This window comes from Seriola dumerili, unplaced genomic scaffold (genome assembly GCF_002260705.1).
Source record: "Seriola dumerili isolate Sdu_G_001 unplaced genomic scaffold, Sdu_1.0 BDQW01000216.1, whole genome shotgun sequence".
In the NCBI taxonomy this organism is placed as follows: Eukaryota; Metazoa; Chordata; class Actinopteri; order Carangiformes; family Carangidae; genus Seriola; species Seriola dumerili.
This window is the reverse complement of record NW_019174471.1, coordinates 2,500,969-2,525,501: the sequence shown is the minus strand read 5'-3', so window position 1 is coordinate 2,525,501 and position 24,533 is coordinate 2,500,969. Positions and strand designations below refer to the sequence as shown.

At 42.1% G+C, this 24,533-nt stretch overlaps 1 protein-coding gene across 1 annotated transcript in view; it reads right to left on the bottom strand.

Moving 5' to 3' along the window:
- The window catches only part of mpp7 (membrane palmitoylated protein 7), a 136,502-nt gene that overhangs the window by 92,094 nt on the left and 19,875 nt on the right, over positions 1 to 24,533 (bottom strand). Inside the window, exon 2 of the mRNA XM_022754137.1 lies at positions 9,763 to 9,931. Within this exon, the coding sequence (XP_022609858.1) occupies positions 9,763 to 9,799 (37 nt within the window). The 5' untranslated portion in view covers positions 9,800 to 9,931. The remainder of the gene's footprint in view (positions 1 to 9,762; positions 9,932 to 24,533) is intronic.

The following is a 24,533-nucleotide window of genomic DNA, read 5'->3' as shown; positions in this document are numbered from 1 at the left end:
CAGATAATATGGATCAAATTGCAAGTCACATAGGTCAACAACCTCAGGGGTTTTTCTAGAGCAGTGCAAGATGAGGAAATTACAGGGACTAATCTAACAACACAGAGTTTGGATGCTTGTAAAATATGACCCTCGCCATGACATTGTAACTACAGCACTGTTTACTTACACACCACAGTAGGGGCACATAGACTGCTGGGAAACAAATAGCTCTGTCCATAATTTTATGTGTTGGACTGTACAGCTGAGGGACCTCATTTAACCGAACTACATACAGAAAGACAAACTGTGCGTCCGTCTGGTGAAAATGAACTTGTTTGAATGCAGGAAATGAACACTGGGTTTTCCTCCTGCCCCCCTCCTGCACTTTCTCCCAGGTGCTGAATGAGTTATTGACCTTCCTCATATATCTTTTGGAAACATATAGAGAGCACAATGTTCATGAGGCTCACCAGACTGCTGGGGGAAGAGAATTGTGATATGTGGGAGCTTTCTTAGCAGGTCAGTATGGAAAGACTGTCGTGTGAACGTGATAGAGAGCCATCTGTACATAAAAAATGATGGCAGACAGGGGTGGCATCAAGAGAAGCAGCTGCAGATTGTGCAGCCTAATCCACTTGAGGTTTCATTAATATCCTTATTCTACATTTGAGAGAGGATGAAAGGCCGCCTGAAGCAAAATAGAACAAGTCAAAGACAGAGAGGGAAGGGAAAAAGGGACACATCTTCTGAGATACACATTGACATAAATAACATCTGATTAAAGTACGTGTGCAGACAGAAGAAGAATGATGACACTAAACATAAAGATGAGAAGGAGCATCATGAAAAGACCACGGGTCACGGCTCCCTGCAACAGCAAGAAATAATAATTACAGTGATGATAATTCCTGTACTTATGCAAACACAGTTTCATCTGAAGGGAGAAACTCTAGACAGACAGTGGGTGGGAAGACAGATTTAACCTGATTCAGGTGCCAAACGACAGGAGAAGTGTTTAGGGCCCCTTGTTCACAGCCATCATTGGACAGGACAGAGTATGTCATCAGTCCACTGGCCCCATGCAGCTTCTGTTGTGTCCTGAGGACGACCTGGGCCGGGCCAATTGTAAAACTGTCTTTCCGCTAAAGTAGCAGGAGCATGGAAAAGCAGGGGCAGTGTTGGTTGTCTGGATTAAGTGACCATTTGACTAGTGTGGCATCAACTGCCAGACATAAAACTATATAGTATTACAAGATGTATTGGCTGAGCAGATGCTGTGATCTTTAAACATAATTTGCAATGAGTCCAGCAGCATTCTGCTCGGGACATAACAGTGGGAGACAGAGGAAGAGCGTGGAGAGAGGTAATATACAGTATAAGGCTGGTCCGGGAACGCAATGGCAGGAGTCTGCACTCCATTCAAGCCCACAAGCCTCCTATTACCAGCTCCAAAGACCAAACCACTTCTCCACATTAAAAAGGTCAGGGGACAGAGCCCTCCAACATCATCTTCGATGATATTTCAACGTCACGGTCTCTGACTAACTCCATCGTTTGAGAGGGGAAAAAAGGAGCGAGTAGGCTTTGCAAGATGTTAGTTAGGGCTCCACGGCATGGAAAAATGACTTCAAGTACTGTGGGCCGATCCAGGTGCAATCAACCGTCACTCCAATCATATATCGACTGTATCACTACCGCGGGCTGAACCCTGAATGTGAGTCTTTTCAGGGCCTACAAAGAATCCATGGCCCTTGCTGAGATCATGTCTCATTGAGGGAAGTAAAAAGAATCCAGGTTGCAGGACCTTATCTCAGTTGCATTTCAGAGCCAGAACGGGCCAAGCTTTTCAAAAAGGATTTACTTTATTGCATCGCATTTCCAACATGCCATTGAATATCACGTACTAAGTGCCTCACTCCATCCTGTGCTCCATGCTTCGTCACACCTTCATACTTCAAAGGGCTGTCAACACATTGAAAACAGAGCTCAGGACAAAAGGACAAGTCTAATCAACATAATTGAATGCATATAGTCTGCAGGGTCCATCCACCACCTGAGGAGCCAGTAGCGTTTCAGCTACAACAGTTTTAACAATCACACGGCAGACAAGCGAGGCTTGAGTGGAAGCACCTGCAACAGGGCTTGAATGAAGTAACTAAAAGGGAACTTGGTATCTTGTCCAAGTCTGAGTAGTTAAACTGCCCTCCTACCCCACTTCCCGAAAACTCGCAAATGATATATAATGTAAGGAAAGACAAAGAGGGAGAGAACATGAAGAAAAGACGAAAGGTTGGGAATATCTGGGCAGACAAAAAGATGATGACAGAGACAGTATTATGGATAAAGACAGATATATGAGATGAGGAGGATGGAGAGTATAGCAGAGTGCCAGTCTAGTGTTTGTTGGATGCTGCTGAAGTCTGTGGGGAGGCCGAGTTTGGCAGAGGTCATCCAGAACCTTCTCTTTCCCCAGATGGAGATGAAAGGCTGCTGTTTGGCCTAGTCAAAGACGGCTAAGCTTAGATTCTCTCTAACATGGTAGACAAAAAACAGCAGCCACAACAAGCCAGCCAGATCCAAATGACCTGCCACCTCTGCTTATTGTGGCAATGGAACAGCAGCAGACTTTCTGGAACAGGCCTGCATGTTCTGTCCAAAGCTGTGGCCAGCCACTTACTTCTAGCAAGGCTTCCAGGGATATCAGAGGCAGACATGCCAATCCCACCTAAAAGCCTTCATTTTGATCATATATTAATAGCAGCAGTTATGAAAATTTGTGCTTTAACTTTGAATCTTTCTCTGTCTCTGTCTCAAAGTTGCAGACTATTACTCAATATCCCATTGCCTGGTTGTCAAACAGAGCACATGGTCTGTAAAGCTGTTTTCAGGTTCTTTCTAATGCAAGTGAGCATGTCCTGCCCGCCAATGACCGATTTAGTACCCTGTGTGCTTTGGAAGGCAATGGTGGAGGATGTCATCCTACCTCGACAAAAAGAGAAAGAATTCTTCGTATTCAAACAAATAAAAGTCATCATTCCTCTCTCAGTCACACTCACTCGATTTCTTTCTTTTACATCTGCTTCCTTTGACAGTGTTTTTATTTTTTTGGTAAAATGATGTGGAAATTTTTGTTCTGATGTAACTGGAAACAGGGAGCTCTTCCAGTGGCAACAAATCCTTGTGTTTTGGTACTGTATCACTGCGGCACACAGCCGGCTACTGGCCAGGGACCACGACAAATAGCTGGAAGCTCCCAGAGGAACCGCCACCCCCAACCCCCGGCGCAGACAAAAGTCCTCCCCCAACCCTCCCCAACGTCTCCCACAAGCTGAAACCGGCCAAGGCCAGATGCTCAGGATTCTTGACATCAGGATGGAAAAATTTACTGTTAACCTTGACAGAGAAAAAAAACAATATGGCCATATTCTTATCATATTGCTCATATTATTCAGAGATTTGTGTTTCTATGTATACATTTGTCCTACACAAGAGTATGTATGTGTGGGAGCAATGACACAATGACGAGTGCTTCACCATAGGAATATCTGCATCTCATTACCCGGTATCATTATATAGCCATCACCTTCTCCGACAGGGGGTGTTCAGGATTGGAGAGAATAAGATGGCTGGAATCGCTCATCTATCGTTCCCGCACAAACATGCACAGATGCAGCCAGTAAGTTATTAGCGTATCTGGTAAAAGAGTTGTCCCGTCGAAAGATTTCCATGTGTAGTCTTTCATGCGAGTGTCGCCCACCTCCTCTGCAGCTGTGCATGGCTGAACCACCCTTATCTTTAAATGCTGTGCGGGGACCGTAAACCTTGATAGAACATGCAGGTACAGCTTGGAATAACACAGTTAACTTTAATGAGGTTAATAAAAGGGCATCAGGGTCTTTAGAGGGGCTGTTTTGAGAGTGTGTGCTCAAGGATTTTAGTTAGTCACGGGTGTATGATCTAAGGGGCACTATGTAGTGAAGGTAATGGCACATGGGGGGATGGCGTGTCAGCAAACTGTTAGCGTTATGTAACACCAACTGATTTCTGTAGCACATCACGAGCACTTAATTTATCATAGCAATGAATGTCTCTTCCACTAAATTAACCAAATGGAACACGACCATAAAGCACATCTAATTAAAGAAATACATTTTTATATACCCTCTTTTGATAACCCACCTTACTGGGATGTTCGTAGAGAGTTATATAGAGAGACAGAGATAATTAACTGGTCATAACTGGAAGTTGTAACCCAATCAATAATGGATTTTTGAGGCTGATTTCAAAATATATTTTGAGAGAATTTTATAACAATATATAGTTATCAAATACATGGTGGTACAGTGGATAGCAGCACTGTTATTGATGTCCGCATGTATGCATAAATCATTCACCCACCGCCCACCTGAACAAATTATTTTTCACGATTTAGAGACCCGCACCCGATCACACATCACCATTATTTCTCAGTGGGATATTATGCATGGTGATATGGTGACTTATTAAACTGAAGTAGGCTGGTTTTAAATAATTGAACATTTATTTAAAGTAAAAGTTTTTGGTAAAATGAAACTAGCAACAGGTATTTTAACAACAGTCCGACATTAAAATCCTGAAGGTCACTGCTACTTCCTGAACAAAATTTAAAAGCTCATGATATGATTGGCCGCTGTCCAAAAATAAAAAATAAATCATGACGAGTTCAGCAGTCCAAGCACAGTCTAATTCCTGCCTGGCGATGAATGAAGCTTAGAATATGTTCACATTTTAGAATGTAATTAATATTTTCCTCCGACCGGCAGACCATCTGCCGTTAATGAATATGTTAATTTTTATGACCCAGCCCACCTGATCCACGGATTAACTGATAATGATAACTATATATGACAGCTTTAAAATTGTGACCAAGATAATGTGCTGAGTAGGACAATGGGAAAATAAAACTGTAAAAGTGTTCTTTGAGGAACAACCTATATCCTACATATCTGAATTTTTGTTACATATTGGCTGACATGTAGATGCCAATATAGCTGTGATAAACCAACATTAGTCAATATATCAGCCCAGCTCTCCTGGAAATATCATCATGCTTGTAGGGAGACAGGAGCAATAAACAAAAATATTGTATTATCTCAAACACACAAAACTAGAAGCAGCAAGGTATCGCCCACTACAATCTGAGAAAGATTTAAGTTTGTTCTAATGTCTCCAGCTCTAAATGGCCACTGTCACCCCGTTCAACCTTTCCCCCACAACGGAACCACTCCACCAGGAGACTGTAATCACATAACTCCAGAAGCAGGGATAAAATGGGGCTACAAGGAGCAAAACACCCACTCTCACTCCAGGAGGCTTACTGACCTCTCAATGGCATAAACCAGATGCTGTGTGTCTGAGGGTCTCTGATGAAAGACATTAGGAGCAACTGACAAAGTTCAGCATCTGCAGACAGTGAGCTGCCATTACTGTATAACCCTCACCAAATGAGAAATGAGAAATGCTTGGACACATATAGTATATGGTAGTGTATGCAGTAGACTACATGTTAATATTGAAATGAAACGTCCATTCCTATTTTCTACATCAGTCTTTTTGTGTCTCTGCACATGTCTTCATGGTGTTTTTGGCCTGGAGGCATCGCTGTGTCATTGAGGTTGACTGGACATCCTGTGATGCTGTGATGCAGTGCTCGATAGAAATTTATAACCCACAGTATGAACGGTATTAGTATTAAAACTTAACCTTGGAGCTAATGGAGTTCAGAAAGAAGATAGATGTTGTGTAGCAGACAGAGGAGTGGGCTGGGTTCGTCCATGTGAGGATCCCTGAGCGGGAGCTGAAACTGAGATGAGCCGAGCCAAACTGAGCGGAGGCGTAACAGTTATCTGTCCCCGACTGAGCCCACAACAAAACTCCATCAGGGTTGAACAGGAGGAGAAATGACTAAACAGCAGCTGTCTGGAGGAGAGACGAGACCTGGAGAGCAGCTGCAGAGCTCTGCTAATGGAAGTAGGGAGGCTGGGGGTGATACAGAGTGTTCAGGTTAATCCGAGCAGAGGTCTGAATGTCATCAGCCCTGTGACGTGTTTGTACAATTAAAAACACATTTTTTTCTCTCTCTTCTTGGTCACCTTGTTAGAATATGAATTAATGTGTGTTTGTGTGTGAGGATCCCAGGAATAGCAGCCAACAGAATGTCACATCACAGCCTCTTAAGAGCATGAGGCAGGGTTTTCTGGATGTTGAAGGATGAAGCGTAGAGGTTGGATACACTTAGACAAAATGTTTCAAGCACCAAGAGCAGAGCCAGCATCATCAACTAAAACCCTGTTATTAATCTGCTTCCAAAGCATTTATAAAAATCCTAAAAGTCACACAGGGAAATGAGTCCACAGTAACCCAATCACCACGACAGCCTCTCCAGCACTCCCCACGGTCACATTTTAAGCCCAGTTTTCCAACATTTTATTGTTTTTCAAGTTTATTTTCTCACTATTTGGTTTCATTTATTAGACTCCACTTCATACAGAGACCTGTTGTTTATTTGGGCTGAGACAGAGAGAGAGAAAGAGAAGGACAGGAGAGAGAGAGGTGGTATGATCTTACATGTGCCCTCCATTTGTCTGCCCATGTGTTTGCTCTCCAAACACTCCAATAATGAACATTTTAATAAGATCTACACACACACACACACTTACATATTCTCCTGCCCAAATCTGGTGATGAAATAGGAGCTCTCCTACTAAAGAATAGTTATGTTAATGATAATATTTCTCCCATTATGTTAAAAGCCTAAGCGCGGTACTTCATCTTCTGTGTGTGTGTGTGTGTGTGTGTGTGTGTGTGTGTGTGTGTGTGTGTGTGTGTGTGTGTATAGTGTGTAGGCTGGTGTTGAGGGGTCTGCAGATGGCAGAACTTCTAAAGAAAAGAAGCTAAGGTTCTGGCACGATGCAGCAACGTCTCTGTAATTATTGGCAGCCTCTGCACGTGGACGAGGTATTGTTGGCCTCTGTGGATTTATGCTTCTTGTCAGTGGAGGTGTTGCTACCTACACGCCAAAGCTCCAGAACCACGTAGAGAGTCCTGCTGGAGCTGATGTGCAAGTCTTCCAGTTATCTAATAAATTCACAACACTGCCTGATAGTACACAATATCGTAATGCTGGTTTGAAAATCAACACACTAAATCTTACACCACTATAAATCAACAGACGCACTAATGGCTTGATGCCACCTCAATAAATCCATATGTTTAATATTCTTTTACAAATATTTGCCTCATTCTTATAACTAACTGTGCCAGACATTTTTTTCTTTACTGTACATGAGGCACAAATTGACAGGCAAGACACATGTAATATGTCTGAGTTTTCTGGTTTACAAACACAATTACATCTGGTAATATTTTTTATTTTTGTGGCAACTAGTCAAGTCCTTCAGGGCAGAAATCATTAACTCAAAATCAATAATTATGAATTTAAATCTCTCACTTTGTCCTCAGCTGTTTGCTTGCTGGCGTGTAGGGCTGCACAGGAATTATCCAAAAAAGAAAAACTGAAGGCCCAGCCATTCCACTGCTGAGAAAAAGATCTTATTAAACTGGAGAATCATCCACTAATTGGAAAGTCGTTGGTTTAACTCCTGGCTCCTCCAGTCGGCATATCAAAGTGCCTTTGGGCAAGATACTGAACCCTGAATGGCCCTGTCCTATCATCAGTGTGTGTGTGATTCTCTTGGTCACCTGGCTGCTCTGAACTATGATCATTTCAGCTGCTTGATAAGGTGGAGGACTATCAGATGAAATGGGGGCGGTACCGTTCTTATATATCGAGTGTTTAATGCCGTTTCCAGCTCATACAACTAACAGTAAACTATTAGATGAAGTACATTTGGTTGGAATACCGGTTGACAGGCATTGTTGTAAACTTTCAAGCATTCTATACATCACAGACATGTTGGCCTTTTTTTTTTTGTCTTGTCCCTATCTCAGTATGTTATCCTTATCTTTTGTTTTTTTGTGTGTGTGGTTGTCGTTATATTCATTATAGTTTCCTTCTATTATATTTCACTCTATTTTTTGTTCATTGTGAAAAAAAACTATCATTATTATTATTGCAATTATTATTAATTAAAAAAAAGAAAAGCACAGTCCGCTTAGCAGATGGGCTCAATGAATGTGTGGGTGAATGGGTGAATGTGGCTTGTAGTGTAAAGCGCTTTGAGTGGTCGATAAGACTAGAAACATTCATATGTGTTGGTCAACAAATGACTGCTTACTTAAATAAAAAAATCTTAATATTGAATAAATAGCAGATATGATAAGTGATATTAATTGGAGGAGGATTTGGGATCAAGTCATAAATTTCCAAATTTTCATTTAAACCAACACTCTGATGCCCTCACCAATCATATTCTCTTCACTTTTCCTCTACTGTTTTTTTAAGTCTACACCTGAGAGGATTTTACTGGTCAGGTAATATTATTTCCAATACAGATAATTAGATAAACATGATGTTTAATCTCCCTGATCTGACAAAGAACAGATGGAACTGAAAGGCTAGTGTTTTAAGGGACAACACGAATGCGACATATTTTCCATCATCCTGACAGAATTTTATCTCTTAAATCAACAGCATTATTGTAATACTACCAGTGTTCTGTGTCAACGTTGGTACAGTGCCGGGGAGTCCCGATGCCAGGCCAGCCACAGGTATTTGTGAGGTCACCGGGCCTGGAGACCAGTGACCTAACGCTCATCCATAATGTTCATCATGTTTCACCTGCACACACAACTTCACAGGACCATCAAGGGGGAAGCAGAGGAGATGAGCCAGAGGAGTCTTGACGTGTTTTATTTGGAAACCTGAGCCCTTGCCGGTAATTGCCCAAAATGACTCTAATCGTAATTGACGGTCTGGCTTTCTACTTTGTCTGTGCAAATTTCCAGGACGACGGGGGCTACAGTAACTCTGTTAAAAGTCTGGACGGAGTAACGCACACACTCTTTATCCATCAGGGCAGGACTTAACGTCTGTCCTCCTTTTGTCCTTTTGTGCTCGCTGGGTTGAGTCCTTTGCATGTGTGTGCATGTATGTGCATATGTGCGCATCTGTGTGCATATGTGTGCATGTGATGATGTAGCCGGCCATTAAGCCAGACTGAGAGGAGGATAGTGTTCCTGAGGGGAGAGGTGGTGATTTCTGGCAGCTGTCTCGGCGTTGACAAGCTTGACGTGTTCCTCAGTCTGACATCACACACTCATCCACACACGCTCCTCTCAACAGAGGACAGAAAAAGAAGAAGAGATGGAGCACACTTTTCATACCTTGACATTATTTTTGCTCTGTGTTCTTAAACTGTAAATTTGCAACAGTGTGTTTTTCATTTTGCTGGGCACAAAATGAAGTGAAAATGTACTTTGGTTTATTTTCCAACCACAGTTTTAGAAAGGCTACAAAAACAGTCAAACAAAAACAGCCTCAGGCAAGTTAAGAGTAATTCATTTTCTAATTGGATATTAAATCAAGGTACCACTTAAAGTTGTGGGCACATTACCAGGCCATACTGACATCTAACTGAAGAAGATATATTCATTTTAAGGCTGGGATTACGCTTGGTGCTTGTATTAATTCTTCTTCTGTTTGTGCACTGATGTAGGACGTAAAAATGTGAATTACAGGAGCAGTATACTTGCAATATTACCTTATGCATTTTACTGGTTTTGCGTGATGTGCAGAAAACCTTGCACTACAGATTGTGTTCCTGGCTGAGTGGTACGTACCTGGCTCGTGGCCGGCTCCGGTGGCCAGGGCAGGCATGGCTCCTGCCGGCTGCTTCCTGATTCCCCTCAGGCTGTGGAAAATGACAGCAGGACGTCAGAGTGGTGGGCTTCTCGGCAGCTTTCCCCAGGGACCAGCTGAATCTGAGGACAGGCTTTATGCCATGGAGCCCTGCAAGAGAACAAGATTTTAGAGCCCACTTGTCAAATGGCAGAATGGCCACATGCACGTGCGTGTCAGTCAGCTACTGTGCAGTGTGTCTATGTTTGAGTGTGTGTTATGGGATATTGTAGCTACCGGTAGCCATGGATATGAATATCTACCATAGTGGCAAATATATGGATTTGAGTGTAGGTGAGCCAACGACTGACAGTGAATGACTCACTGAGTGAGTGTGTGTGTGTTGACACTACATTCACAGTTGACTCTGGGTGTTTACAACCCAACACTTTTTTCCTAAGCTGCTGAACATCCTGCTTTGTACATGAGCCAAAATACATATACACTCAGACACACACACACATCCATCCCGCACTTTCTTCAGCATCCAGCGGAAACAAGGGAAACTTTATCCACTTAGGGGAAAGTAAGCAACCGAATGCAACAGACCTGTGAAATATCAAACAGGCGTGGAAAAGCATCGCTTCGTAAATAACGGCGCTCAACTGGAAAGCTAGATAGAGCAGGAACAGGAAGAAAGGGGGATGTAGAACACAAATAAAAAGTCTGTGGCTCATTGAAATCTCCCCCTGCAGCAGATGAACATGTGCGGACACACGGTAGGGTACAATAAACTCCTGAAAGACAACACAGAAAAAACATTTACAATGCATTAATTTGTACATTGTCAGTGCAGAGTAGAGACTTGAACTGGAGTCAGACTTAAGTCACAAAAATGAGTGCCTGAGACTTAGCTCACTATAGACCTGACTTCAGTTTAGAAAAACCCTGAAAAGATAAGACATAATTGGGCAGAACGTACAATGAAAGTTTCTGAGAGTTGCAAACTCTCGCTCTCTGTACTGACAAGGTTTCAGGTTTATTTAGCCTTGCCCACCAACCTTGCAAGCTGACAGGATTGGTTCCTTAGGTTTGTGATGTGATGAAACCCAGGCTGTCTGAACCTGGGGGTCTTTAAACTTATTATGCACTGAAAGGACTTGATCGTAGCTGTGTAAAAAATACAATATTACCAGCTTTGAAAGCTAAATGCAGTGTCAATTTAATTTCACCGTCCAGACACCTTGACTTGCAGTCTATTCAGTAAGACTGAAGAGACTTACACATAGTATAGAAAAAAACTCATAACTTGAGAGTATCTGATGTAATGTGGCTTCCAAACTACGCAAGAATTTGTCAGTCATGAATGTATCTTTGTGTATCTTTGTGACAGCTGCTGTCAACAAGGTGCTGCAAAAAGTAAACTGAAATCATGTAAACTGAAAAATTAGTAGTTGAGGGGTCTTGGGGGATGCCCTCGACCCCAGGTAATCTGCCCTTCCCTGGCCGTGACTCCGTCAAAATTTATTGAACCTCTTCCCAATGTATACTACATTTATCGCAGGCACTTTAAAAAAGGCCAGTAGAAACCTCAACAGGTCCCTGAGTCCAGCTAAGTCCTGCCAGAGTGAAGGCTTTATCTAAAAAAACGAGAATGGAAAACAATTAGGTATGAGTCTTTAAGACCTTTTCAGCATGCATCTTAATGATCCATTATATGTCAGCCCCCATGAGTCGTGGTCCAATCAAACTCAGTTACCTAAACTGTAGGGTCTTGTGGGTCCTGTTAACAGTTCACTTCACTGGAAGAAAATTCTTCAACTAAACAGCAGCAGAGACGTAAGATACATTCAGTGTCTCCAATGTTGATAAGCGTTGTAAAAATCTGGCTCAGGGCAGACAATGAGTCACGTTGCATTATGGTTATTCTGACGCAGAACCGCTTGGCCGGAGACGGGGAGAGCCAAGACACCTGTGCTCTTCCAGCTCATTGGGACCCCCTTCAATGGTGAGTTGGTGTCAGCCACACACACTTCAAGTCTGAAATGACATCTCATCCATCTCAGTGAGGAAATAGCGGATCAGAAAATCATTACAAATGTGTTTTCAGTAAAGAATCGCTCACTCAGCCCCCACATTGACAGCTGCACGACTGACTATATCCTGGCGTTTTGCCCTGCATGTGTACACACACACACACACACACACACACACACACACACACAGGCACACACAGGTTGAATCTCAAATCAGTCAAGGCGGCAGCCCACGTAGCAAAATGTTACCACGCCTGTCTGACATACTGTGATGTGAACTCACCTCAGGGCCCAGCAGACCCCAGGTGGAGCCTTGTGGAAAAAACATCTAGACAGTCCAGAAGATGCCTGAGTGAGCAGGTAAGCAAGCCACTGAGAGCGTATCAGAAAAAGAATATTTCTCCTCTGGATTGAGATGTACAAAATATGGTGCATTCATCAAACAGCACTTAAGTACGGATCGATTTTCCAACGAGAAGTGATCTGGGAGACGAATTCCAAATCGCTTGCTACTATGTCACGCCAGCAACAATTTGTAGGCCAGATTTGTCAGTCGTTTGCCTGAGCTTTTCATGATCATAAAGTACAAACGAAAAACCTGGTGAAATCGGAGTTCGTAGCTGTTCAACCCTTTGTGTACTTCAATAAAATAGGTTAAGAGGACCAGCAGAGAAGGGCAGCGGCGCCTCGAGCCATGACCACAAAATCTCTCCAGCAGGACGGTTTGAACAGGGGACCGAACGTAACAGCCACTGAGTTCATGCCAAGACAACTGACCCATGCTAAATCAGTTCAGTGTTTCAGTGAGAGAGGTCTATGGCACGGTTTTGTCATAAGGCTTTGTGATTGGAATGACAGACTTGAGGGAAGACAAGGGAAGCAGGAATGAAGGAGGGGCATGAATACTCTTAAGGTATGCCGCACTGTAATATCAGTCTTTCGCCTTTTGTTGTGTTCAAAGGGGAATGACCACATATTCCCCAATCTGTGGAAGGATCCATCTTTCCATTTAGGGAGGTTTCTGAGGGCCAGGAAGCATGTTGCAGAGCCGGGAACACCTGGGACTTTTAACATGGCCCAAAAGGATCATAACAGACAGACTTTAAGAAACATTCCCCACTGTCAGAATCCTCTAACTGTGCCTGTTCAGATCACACAATATCAGATGGTCCTGGAGGGAGTAAAGGGACACTTTGCCATGTGGACAAGAGATGGGATACGCTTAATTGCCATGAGATGTTCCTCCTTCTACCCCTGTGTAGTTTGACCTGTTCACAAAGCTCTGCCGCCATCTAATGGGAATTTGCACTACTGCAGGAGTATTCAACCTGAAAACCCAGCTGGGACATAGCCTGAAGCACCTCTCTGAACAAAGACCTGAATGCATGTATGTCACGAGACGCTGTCTGTGTCTGCTTAGTCTTGTTCAGTGTGTGAAACCTGAGGTCGAATTAGTATTTAAAGAGAAAATAGCTCAGGGTGATGGATTGATAGGTGGAAGGATGGAAAGAAGGATGGAAACAGAGAGGTGTAGAAGACTGTTTTTCTTCTTCTCTTTTCAAAAACAAACCTGTCCGTCCAGCTGGGGTAAGCACGGGCGGAGCCGTCTCACTCCCAGCTGGATGTTGATGAAGTTAGTGAGAGAAATAACAGTGTCAGGAGGTGAATGACTGACAGTGAAAAACACTCCAAGACCTGTCACTTCTAAGGCCCTACCACCAAGTCTGCTTTGAGTTTAGAACTTTATATTGGTTTTACTGTTAAATCTTTTGCCTCTTCCTTCCTCCCAAGAGTGGATTGGACGGTGGAAAGATCAGAGCAATTGGCCAAAAGGCAACAAGATCCTCATCAGGAAAAGAAACGAGGAGAAAAACATGTCATGCTCCAAATCATTCACAAGGTTTACTGGGTGGAATGGTTCTGCATTCATGCTACCTCCATCTGGACCTGGACAGGAAGCGCTACAGATGATAACACTGCAGAGGTCAACTCTGCCACTCAGCACTACCAAAACCTCCCTGGAGTGCTGTTGGGGTGTTGGGTTTTTCTGTTCTGGACTGTCCAACATCGAGTGAAAGGAAGGTCAGCTACTGGCCAGGGCTTTTACTGGGCCACCATAAATGACACTGATCCTCTTCATGGCATGACAGACACCCATCCAAAGCCACCCCTGTCACACCTGCTCTGGTTACAGCTCAAAGGACCAGTTTGCTCCAAAGCTATCCACCAGCTTCAGCGTCTGCTGATTCACTCCAATCTGATGAGTTTATCTACAGAGGTCCTTGGTCAGATGATAGATCTCTATAGCAGCCTGTGTGACACCTACTCATGTTACCAATTCTGTACTGTCTGTTGCAACATTATGAAGATTTAGCTCTGCTGTTATCTTAGTGTTTTGGAAAATGAAGGAGATCAGGTTTTATTGACCAATGTGCGGCTGCTTTTGTCTTCATGGATCTCTGTAATCTTCAGCTACTTCGCCCTCCAGAAGTCGCACTTTGTGAGGTCTGGATGTCATTTTCATTTCAAGACTAGAGCTGATGCAATACCTGCGTTCCAGTAGTGATACCAAAACAATGTTTTGTTTAAAGTTCTATACAGACACAAGCATTGAAAAGAAGAACATCCCGCACACTACTCTTGCTAATGATTTATTGATCATTCTCACATTTCGGTCTCGATATTTGGATGATTAAAGAATTAAGTGCCACAGTCCAACACAACTGCATCTAAGACATTTGGATGTGAGTTTATCTTCATCAAGAAAATCTAAACACAAGCTTAACTTTGCCTAAATGATATAGTTTTGAACTGAAAATTATGAATTAAATGAGTGCATATCTGATCAATGAATAGGTAAAGACTAAAAGGGCACTGAAAGAGTCACCAAGGTAAATGTCAAACAACATACACCAGAAAAAAAGTTTGGTGCAAATCGGTTCAGTACTTTTTTGAGTAATCCTGCTGACAAATAAACAGACACGGGTGAAAACATAAGCTCCTTGATCAAGGTAAAAATGACAAATCTGATTGGACATTCAATGCCAGTTTTGAAACTTGATAGAATCAAATACAGTGGGCAGACTTCGATTGAAGCCAATAAATCATTGTGGTTCAAAACTGCATCTGGGTGCACCTTAAAAAACAAATTAACAAAAAACTGGTTCTAGAAAAATGCAAAAAATAAAATGTAATAATCTCCAATTATTACCTAGATCGACTTCAGAAGACCTATCCTTTTATCTGAGCCCACTGCCTACTACTTCATAATCCTGCACCACTGCAAGCATCCAAGGCCTTAGACTTTAAGCGCTGCATGTTGAAGGGTTGTCATAAAGAGCACACAAGCATCCAAATATCTGTGCTGTGACGGTGTTTAGAAACAGAAAGCAGGAGTTTGGAATGGCTAAACAGAAAGAAGAGAGACACGTTGCCATGTAGATTTTAAACAATTAATAAAGTTGTTCCTTCTATGGAAAACTATGTTCTTTTACTTCAAGCCCTATTGGAGAGCTTCAGCTTTGGGGTGTTGGTGTGGGGTAGCTGTGAAGACAGATTGGATGTAAAATCAATTTGTATTTCAGCTACTCTACATCATATTGGCTTGTAGGAACCACAAAGTGCAAAGTCAGACAGACAGAAGTAGATAGAGTTACAGCCACATGCACACAACCATACATGACACAATCATAAGAGTATAATTTCAGTGTATCCAACTGTGGTAAAGGCGAACATTCATTTACACACAGACGTACAGTGGAACTACATTTCAATGGGCTGTGCATAATTGCAGTGTATTAAACTGTGGTTGAGGGGAATGTTCATCCACATGACATTTTGAAATGGAAATACCGTTTCAAGAAAAAAGAAAAGAAAATCAGAAATCCTCCTGATGCCAGGGCTGCATAGGCAGCCCGTTGCCTTTTCTGTTTCTTCTGTGGAAAAACGATTGTTGAATAATGTCTTTCTCCTGCCTTGGCCCAGCGCTGCCAAAATGTCACCACGTCGATTCCTATTAAGTGTGAGGCGCGTGACGCTGGCAGGACGCGGTTGTGTTTTCAGGCGCGAGCCATACGACTTCTTGTTAATAGCCGTTAGCTTTACAAGGGATTGGAGCTGCTTAAATTAAGACTCGGCGGTACCTGGCATGCGTGGTGTTCCTGGAATGACTGACTGCTGTGGAGGAGCAGTAATAATGATGAGCAATAGGAAGAAGTATATGCATACGACTGAAAAGCATATGGAAACAGATTAGGGCAGTAAATGTGGAATATCAATGAAAACTATTAACCCATAACAAAGAAAAGTTCAATGTGAGAGGTTAACAGAGAAATGGGAAAAGTGAGCTCTCCTCTCTTGGTCTCAGGTGGGATTTTTTTGACAGCTCAGACAGAATCAGCACTCTGCCACGTGTTGCTCATAAGCATCCAGTCTTTCCACATAAAATACATCTGCTTATGTGTATGTACGTGTGTTTTGATCACACACACACACGCACCACATATAAATCTGTGTTTAACTCAACCTGTCCTTCCAGAGGCCCTAAAACATCTGAAGTCATTCTCCCCTTTCAGCCACCTCAACACACAAGAGGCTGGAGTGTTTCATTGTAAAAAATAAAATAAAAAAATTACATTTAAGAGAGATTCATCTAATTTACAAGAGAAATGGAAAGATGTTTTTCAGGAACTCAGGGCTCACTGATGTGGGAGAATATGAGTCAGGGCGCTCCAAGAAAATCAAAGGTGATGCACTAAAAGTCTAGTGCACAAGATATTTATTGAGTGTTACAATGACTGCTTGTGGGTTTGTCAAACGAGCTATGCAGTTTTACATCTGCTCAATCTCCTGATTCTCACACCTCCAGGTCAGATGTGTGTTTTAATAATGAAATGGGTTATTCTGGTGTTATTTACATTGTATGTGTGATGTTTTAAGTTGTTAATCAATATAAACTAGATGAGTATGTTATAAGACAAATCAGTCGAGGGTCAAAGTCACTTTGTCCTTAAAGCATTCCTGTGACCACATAAACCCCCATGCACCAATATAAAGAAGCTGTTAAAGCACGATTACGAGTGAGCAGAGCCAATCACATCTGATCTAACAAATGAAGAAGGTACACTAACACAGGTTATGAAAACAACCAGGAAAAAGGCACAAAAGCTCTGCAGGAGCCTGGGACTTACCAGATCACTTTCTTCCTGCAACAGAAACACTGGTTCAGACGCAGCAGCAAGCACTCCCAATCACTTATTACAGTGCAAACAAACCTCCCATACAGGAAGACAAACACACACATACACACACACACACACACACACACACACACACACACACACACACACACACACACACACACACACACACCAGGTGCATCAGCTCACCTGAACAGACCTGAAACTCAAGTTTCTTTCCCTTCCTCGAGGCTCACAGGGCTCCGCCCTCTTTTACCTCACACTACAACTCAATTATAAACAAAAAGAAACAGTGTTAACCAGTGTGACGCTGGAAAAAACTGAGACTTTACATCGCTTTCCAGGGGCCTTACAGTAATTTTCCTTCCAATTTGTTTATGTTGTTTTTTATATAAAGAAAAACTGTTAAGGGCTAAAGAAGTGTTAATATTACACACCCTGCATTCACATAGAAATTCCCTGATACAGACCTGTAACTGTATATTTCCTGAAATGTCCATATTTGGTGGGAACTCTGGTGAACACAAATTCAAATTCAAATGTATTTAATTGATAATTCTTTACTTATTGTACTTGTTTTATGGAGCAGCACCAAAATCAGATATGTTGCTCACAGTACACACGGTACAGTGCAGTAACCTCTTAAAATGTAGTGACAAAAAATGGCCACTAGATGGAGCAATCAGCTCACTAAAAACCTCCAGTCTGAATATTGTGCAGAAAAAAAAATATTTTGGAAAGTAGCAGCAGTGTTAAGTCTATGTTGTTGCTTTTTTGGGAGTGTGTGTATTTGTGTGCACAACTGTATGTGTTTGTTTGTCAGTGTCCTCCTCATGACCTCAGATGTGCATCAGGGTGCCAGTAAAGATGGGCACCAGTAATCTCATCCTCTGTCTGCCAGGGCCCCATTATTACTAAAGCCCAAGGAGGGGCCACCCAGGCGGGCAGCAGAGCGCCATATAGGTACAACAGCCTGTTTGGTTTTTGGTGCAGAATGATTCTGCAGCACCTGTCACATCAACACCTTGACTGCTTTAATAGCATGATTACACACTGTAACTCTTTAATGATGATTTAATAATACTTCCTACTGTTTAGCACAAATCACATGCAGTGCTGTAAATAGTCAAGTGTCCTACCTCATGGTGCTATACTGTATGTAAATGTTAATAAACGAATTGTGTCACATTGTGCTCTTATGTGACTTTGGTAACTACTTTGCGCTGCCAGATCTCAAGAGACATGACAGTATTATAAACAAATAAATAAATAAATCATGCGCAGAATCATTTGTAAAATTTGACATGCCACACTAGAAAAACTAGAAAAAGATATAAAATAAATAAAGATTTACAGGACAAAAAAAGCTCTGGGTTATAAGGAATTGTGATGCATTTAATAGAATAAAACTATAAAACTAATACAATGAAAAATAATTCATTCATAATAACTATTATCATTATTTACAACCCTACATTGTTGTCTTAGCCACTTCCTCGTCTTAACACCTCTTCCACATCTTTGTCCTCCTCCCACCTCTCCCCTCTGGTTCCCATGCAGAAACAGCAGCTCTTTGTCTCTCTCTGACCCATTAACAGGGAGAGGAGGCCACAGTCACTATCAGTCGCCACTCACGTACTCCTCTCTCTCTCTCACACACACACGCATGCACGCACGCACGCACGCACGCACGCACGCACACGCACACACACACTCACAGTGAGCAGAGTCGCACATGGAATTGTCAACGACCAGTTCAATTAATCTTAAGACATGAAATGGGAGAATTATTTATCTTATAAACTCAACAGGAGGACAGAAAGACAAGAGGATGGATGGATTGTGGGTGGTGCTGGGAACAGAGGAGTAAAACACACTTTGCTTAATCAAAAAAAAAAATCATTGATGTGAGTGCTTTACTGCTTTACTTAAGCCCTGCAGGCCCCAACATGTCTGAATTAAATTGTATTTATTTATAGGGAGGGAGAGGCCAACACATTAATCCTCTATATAAACAATACATACAACTCCACCTTCCTCTGACATTAATTAAATAATGACATATTTCCAGATGACTGATTTGTGCAGCAAATAGCAATGCACCTGCAATGAGAGGCACAGAGAGAGCAGCAGGTAGCCATAAGCCTCACTAATCTGGAAGTCCTCCTAAATGCCAGTGTTGCTGGGTAACCTACATCCTCACCAGATATTACTGGAGTGAATCAGTACCTGGAGCGCTCGGGCAGACGCGGGACAGAAACACAGCTGGTCCGACATATGGACAGACAGGATAAAACAGATAAGAAAGCAGTGATGTAACAGAGAGGGTAACCTCAGGCCTACACCCTCTCCTCTGCACGTTTACACACACACATGCACCCGCTGTGTGTGTTTACAGGACAAGTTAACAGGACTACAGTGGGAAGCAGAAGTGAGCCCATTAATAGATGCATAATTGATAGAGCCGGTCGAAGGCTAGAGAGTGAGAGGGGAGAGACAGAACAAGGGGAAAGAAGCATTTGTGTTAAAAATTGCAGACTTGAGGCACAAAACTGGTCACGTCAGGCCGACCTCCATGAGAAAAGCCTTCAGATATATCTGTCTGTTGACAAGAAAGTGCAGCACAGAAATGACAAAGATATTCCATAATGTGTCCAAAAGTTCAGTTGCAGTGTCCCGTATAGTAAATATCTTTATCAACAATCATTTAAAGACAAATTCAGGACATCCTCATTAACATAGAGAGTCTACTCTACGGCAATGGTAGCAGCTCTGTGAGGCTGTACTAAACACAAAACACAGCTGATGTTCATGGCAGTGTCATCCGTTTCTGTCCTCATAAAAAAATGAAGGAATCATCAAAGTTATTGCAATATATACTGAGGAATGTCTGAACCAGATTTAACCAACAGCTGATGACAGAGGTCAGTAGGTCTCATCCTCTGGGGACCAAGAACATCTCTACAAAATGTTGTGCCAATCCCTCCAATAGCTGTTGAGATACAAAACTGAAGTCAAAATAAAAATGTCTATGACTTGTACTCACTTTATGAACCATATTTCATCATCACGTGGAAGAGCTCAGTAGGGTTTTTGTTTATAATCGGAAGAGTGTGCAGGATCTGTTTTTTGGCTGGTATCAAGAAAGTTTAAAGGGTTCAATATCCAGCCCTTGTCATGAGTCCTCTGTGTCACCAGGGGGGCTCTGGTCAGGGCTAAAACAGGGGAAAGGTGGGGGACTGATGGGAGCTATTGATGGGAGATATCATAGCGCCTCAGGACAGCCAGAGAAAATATGAAGATGGTCAAAGTTGGAAACCTGATTAAGTTATGGCAATGAAGACCCAAATATATGTGGTGTGACTCTAGAGACAAAAAGTAATAGTGATAAGTGATAGTTTGCGATGTGATTTACTAATACAGCACTGCCAAACTTACAGTTTTAAACAGATTTAGGTACAGGGTCAAAACAAGGGTTCAGACCTAGTAACCCAGTAAAAGCTAAATTGTGTCAATTAGCAGCAGCTTCTGCATTACAGAACTACCATCTAATAGTGATAGAGCAAACTAAAAATAGGGCTTTTATTTTGTTAATCCCCAGAGACATGGCTTTTTTGAAATGCTGTGTTTTCACATGGAAGTTCTTCTGTCCTGTGATGCAAAAAACATCCTGAGCTATTCTGGCTCCAATACAAATGTAATTGGATCACTGTCCATTTTGGCCTGTTTCAACAACCAAAGCAAAATGAATCAGGTATCAGTTTCCTGATGCTGCAGAGTGGCTGTAAAAAGCTGTAGAAAATACCTGAAAAAAGCAAGAGCGAAAAATTCAAATCTCTGTCCCTGCCCTTCAGTCCTGCCCTTCAGTCAGTCAGCTGCTACATGCAGGTATTTGAACAGCACTGAGGCTTTCTTTTGTCCTTTTGTATTTTCACTATTTTTGTCCTTGACGATACATTCAAAGAGTCATGCCCAGCTCTCACAGCTGCACAGGCGCTCCAGCCAGGACAATAAGGGACCTGGGAGTGAGATGGAATAATTACATAACTAGAACTGTAACGATTAGGTGATTAAGCAAATGGTCGGTTGAAAGAAAATTAATTGGAAGCTATTTTGATAGTTGATTAAACTTTTCAGTCATTTTTCAAGCAAAAATGTCAAATATTTGCTGGTTTGCAGCTGTTCTTTATCATAAGTGATAGTAAATAAAATAGGGGGGTTTTGGACTGTTGGTCTGAGAAATTAAGTATTTGAAGATGTCACTTTGGGCTCTGTGAAGTTGTGATGGCTGCTTTTCATGGAACAAATAATCAATTAATCAAAAAAATAATCAACAACGGAAAAAATCTTTAGTTGCATCCCTAGACTCAACCTTCGTGTTTTGGCTCGGCGAGTAAGACACAAGCCATCCCCCCTCTCTGCCACAAAAACATTACTTGTAGCAACTGATAATCCTCCTGCTAAGCTGCTTATGATAGAAAACAAACAATTACTCGATGTCACACAGCTGCTGGTGGTGCTGCATGATTTTTGCCAGATACTGCACACTAAAGCAATAAAAAGATGCCCTGCAGTGAGACTGTGTCCATTCAAAACCGGACAGAAATTTGATCCCAGATGACTGAAAAAGAAAAAATTAAATCTGGAAGAAGTTTCCAGAAGTTAGAGCATTGACTAAGTCCACACACTCTCAATATTTGCATTATTTGTGCATGTAAGCAAAGCCATTTATGAAAAAAGCAAGATGCAACAGAGAGAAGAGGAGAGGATGTAATCATGCAGCCCCATCTGTGGTTTACACTCAAATACAGGATGAAATGTGTTTCTAGCCAAAACAGAAACACAACAGCCATTTTTATACCACATTTATCATCCAGTAATCAAATCCTACAGTCATTTCAGACTTTTGTCTCTTGGCCACCATGCCAGCCACTGGCGCCACCTCTTCCTGTAAGCCACCACACACAGGGTACAACCATGCCCTCTCTTCACCTCTCCTCCTGTACGGGACACAAACACAGGTGTAAATCAGCCGGGGTGACGGCTCTCCCGTCCATCAGCGGGAGGATTCCAAACCACTGAGCATCCTCAATGCTCCCTTGTCCCCAGTCCCCCTCCTCTGCCCTCCCACACAATGCCCAAAGACAGTCATGGCCTCTTAAGAAGCAGTTATGAAAGGGGCAGGTTTAAATGATGACTGTGCCTGTGAATAAGGGAGTAGTTATAAAAAAAAAAAAAAACAGTGGGAATGTTTTGTTGAATACCAACATCAGCCCAGGGAGATTCCACAAAGTGCAAAACAGATACAGTTTGGAGAATATACACTGTCCTAAGAAGACAGAAAGTTTGAACTGGTATTTAATGTTACTGTTGACATTTTAAATCAGAAGTAGAATGGCTTCTAAAAGTCAAGGATACCCAGAGAGAATTCAGGCTGTTTCACTTTCTGCAACATTTATTTTTGTATATTCAATTTTAAATGGATAAAATTTCCATTTTTACCCATCAATCTACATTCAATAATCCATACTCAAGTGAAAAAATGTTTGAGTATTTAGCACATTGCTTCAAAATCAAGAACTAAAATCTCTCATTTCACTGTGCCTCCAAACTGTGATCAGGTGCTTCCTGTTTGCTTTAATTATCCTTGAGATGTGTCTGGTACTTGATTGGAGGGCGACACCTGTGGCAATTTGAATTCATTGGACTTAGTTTTGAAAGGTTCACACTTAAAGTCCCACAAACACACTGCAGGTCAGGACACAACTTGAGCCATTAAGTCCAGGAAACTCCAAACACCATGTCTGGTGAACACCAGTCACTGCTCATCATGTTATTTGGGGGGGGGTTCAGAATTCAGAATTGAAGGAAGGATGAATTCAACCAAATACAGTGAGGTCCTTGAAGAGAACCTGCTCCAGAGTGCACATGACCTTAGAATGGGGGGGGCAGTTGACCTTTCAGCACGACAATGAACTGAAGCAAACAGACAAGACAACACTGGAGTGCCTTCAGGACAAATCTCTGACTGTCCTCAAGTGGCCTGGTCACATCCCAGGAGCGTTATGAATAACATCTCTTAGCTCTGACATAGTCATAATACATCACAGCCTGTGTCGTCAGCTATTGCTTCAATACACGACTGGGCCTTGAAGACACTGACACGGTGACAATTCAGACAAAATGCAGGAGCAGTTTACCCAAAAAGCTGTGAAAAACACTTTTTTTTTTTCTACACAAAGACCAGAGTCCATGCATCTTCAAGGGCAAAAAGCAAACCTCTGTTTTCTCCTCCACCCCCAGCAGATGTAGCCTCTACCACTCTTCACCCTATTCTTCACTTGTAGACTTCCCCACGCGATGTGGACATATGATCCCCTTGAGAGTGATGAAGCAAGTCCTCGAGATGACCCAGACCTGACCCTGACCAGAACACACAGACAGAAAGACAGATGGGCAGTAGCAACCAGCAGCTGAGCCCAACACTTATCCTGATGACACAAAGGAAGCCCATGTGAATGCAACCTCCAAACCCTGCATGTGGGTTGGTAAAGGAAAGCTGGAAAACCCTGACATCTCTAACTGCTGGCAGGGATGTAGTCTTGAGTTTTGAGTTTCATTGAAGTCGTTACTGATTTTAAGGTCTTGCAGCACCGTGTTCATAAATGTATTTTATAGTAAAAAAAAAAGAAATGTTAATCAGAAAGTACATCCTTTGTGTTAGAAGACCACAGTGAACACGCAATACCGTGATACACACAATTGTATAAAACCTACCATGGCACGCTTTCTGTAAGACGCAGTGAAGCTTGTAGGCGATGATGCAAATTCTTTCAGACATGTACATGAGCTTTAATATGATGGCTGTTGGTATGGAAACTATTTGGATAGCATGCATCGATAACCAGTCGTGCTTTGCAGGGTAAATTCTCCTGTGTGTATTATTGTATTACCTTAGCAGATGAAACTCTATACTGGTCAGTGCATGATGACACCAGAGAGGGTCCATCTAGTGTGTGTGCATGTGTGCGTGTGTGTCTAACAACATCATTATCAATTTATACTGACAGTGTATGAGGAGAAACAGCTTGTGAACATCGGTCTAATGAGAGATTCAGAGCTTCACTGAAACTAAACTTTAAACAGATGGGTCCTATGGATGAGTGATATGATGATATAGAGTATGTCATGAGATGACAATATGAATTTGTCAACCATCAGACTGTATATACTAGGGTTGCACAATTAATGAAAAATATCATCGAAATCGCAATATGGCCAAGTGCAATATCCAAATCACAGGAGCTGCAAATTGTGTCTCAACATTGTTGTGCATTGTTAGCCTACAAATAATATCCAATCATATCCAGACGTAAAGGAACATGTTTCTTTGGTAGAAGCCCCAACAAAAATCATAATTTTAAAAAATTTGTCAATTAAAATGAAATGCAAAAATGATCATTCCAACTGAAATAGTGATTCAAATCAAAATCGCAATATCTGCCAAAAATAATCGCAATATGAATTTTTCTGCATATC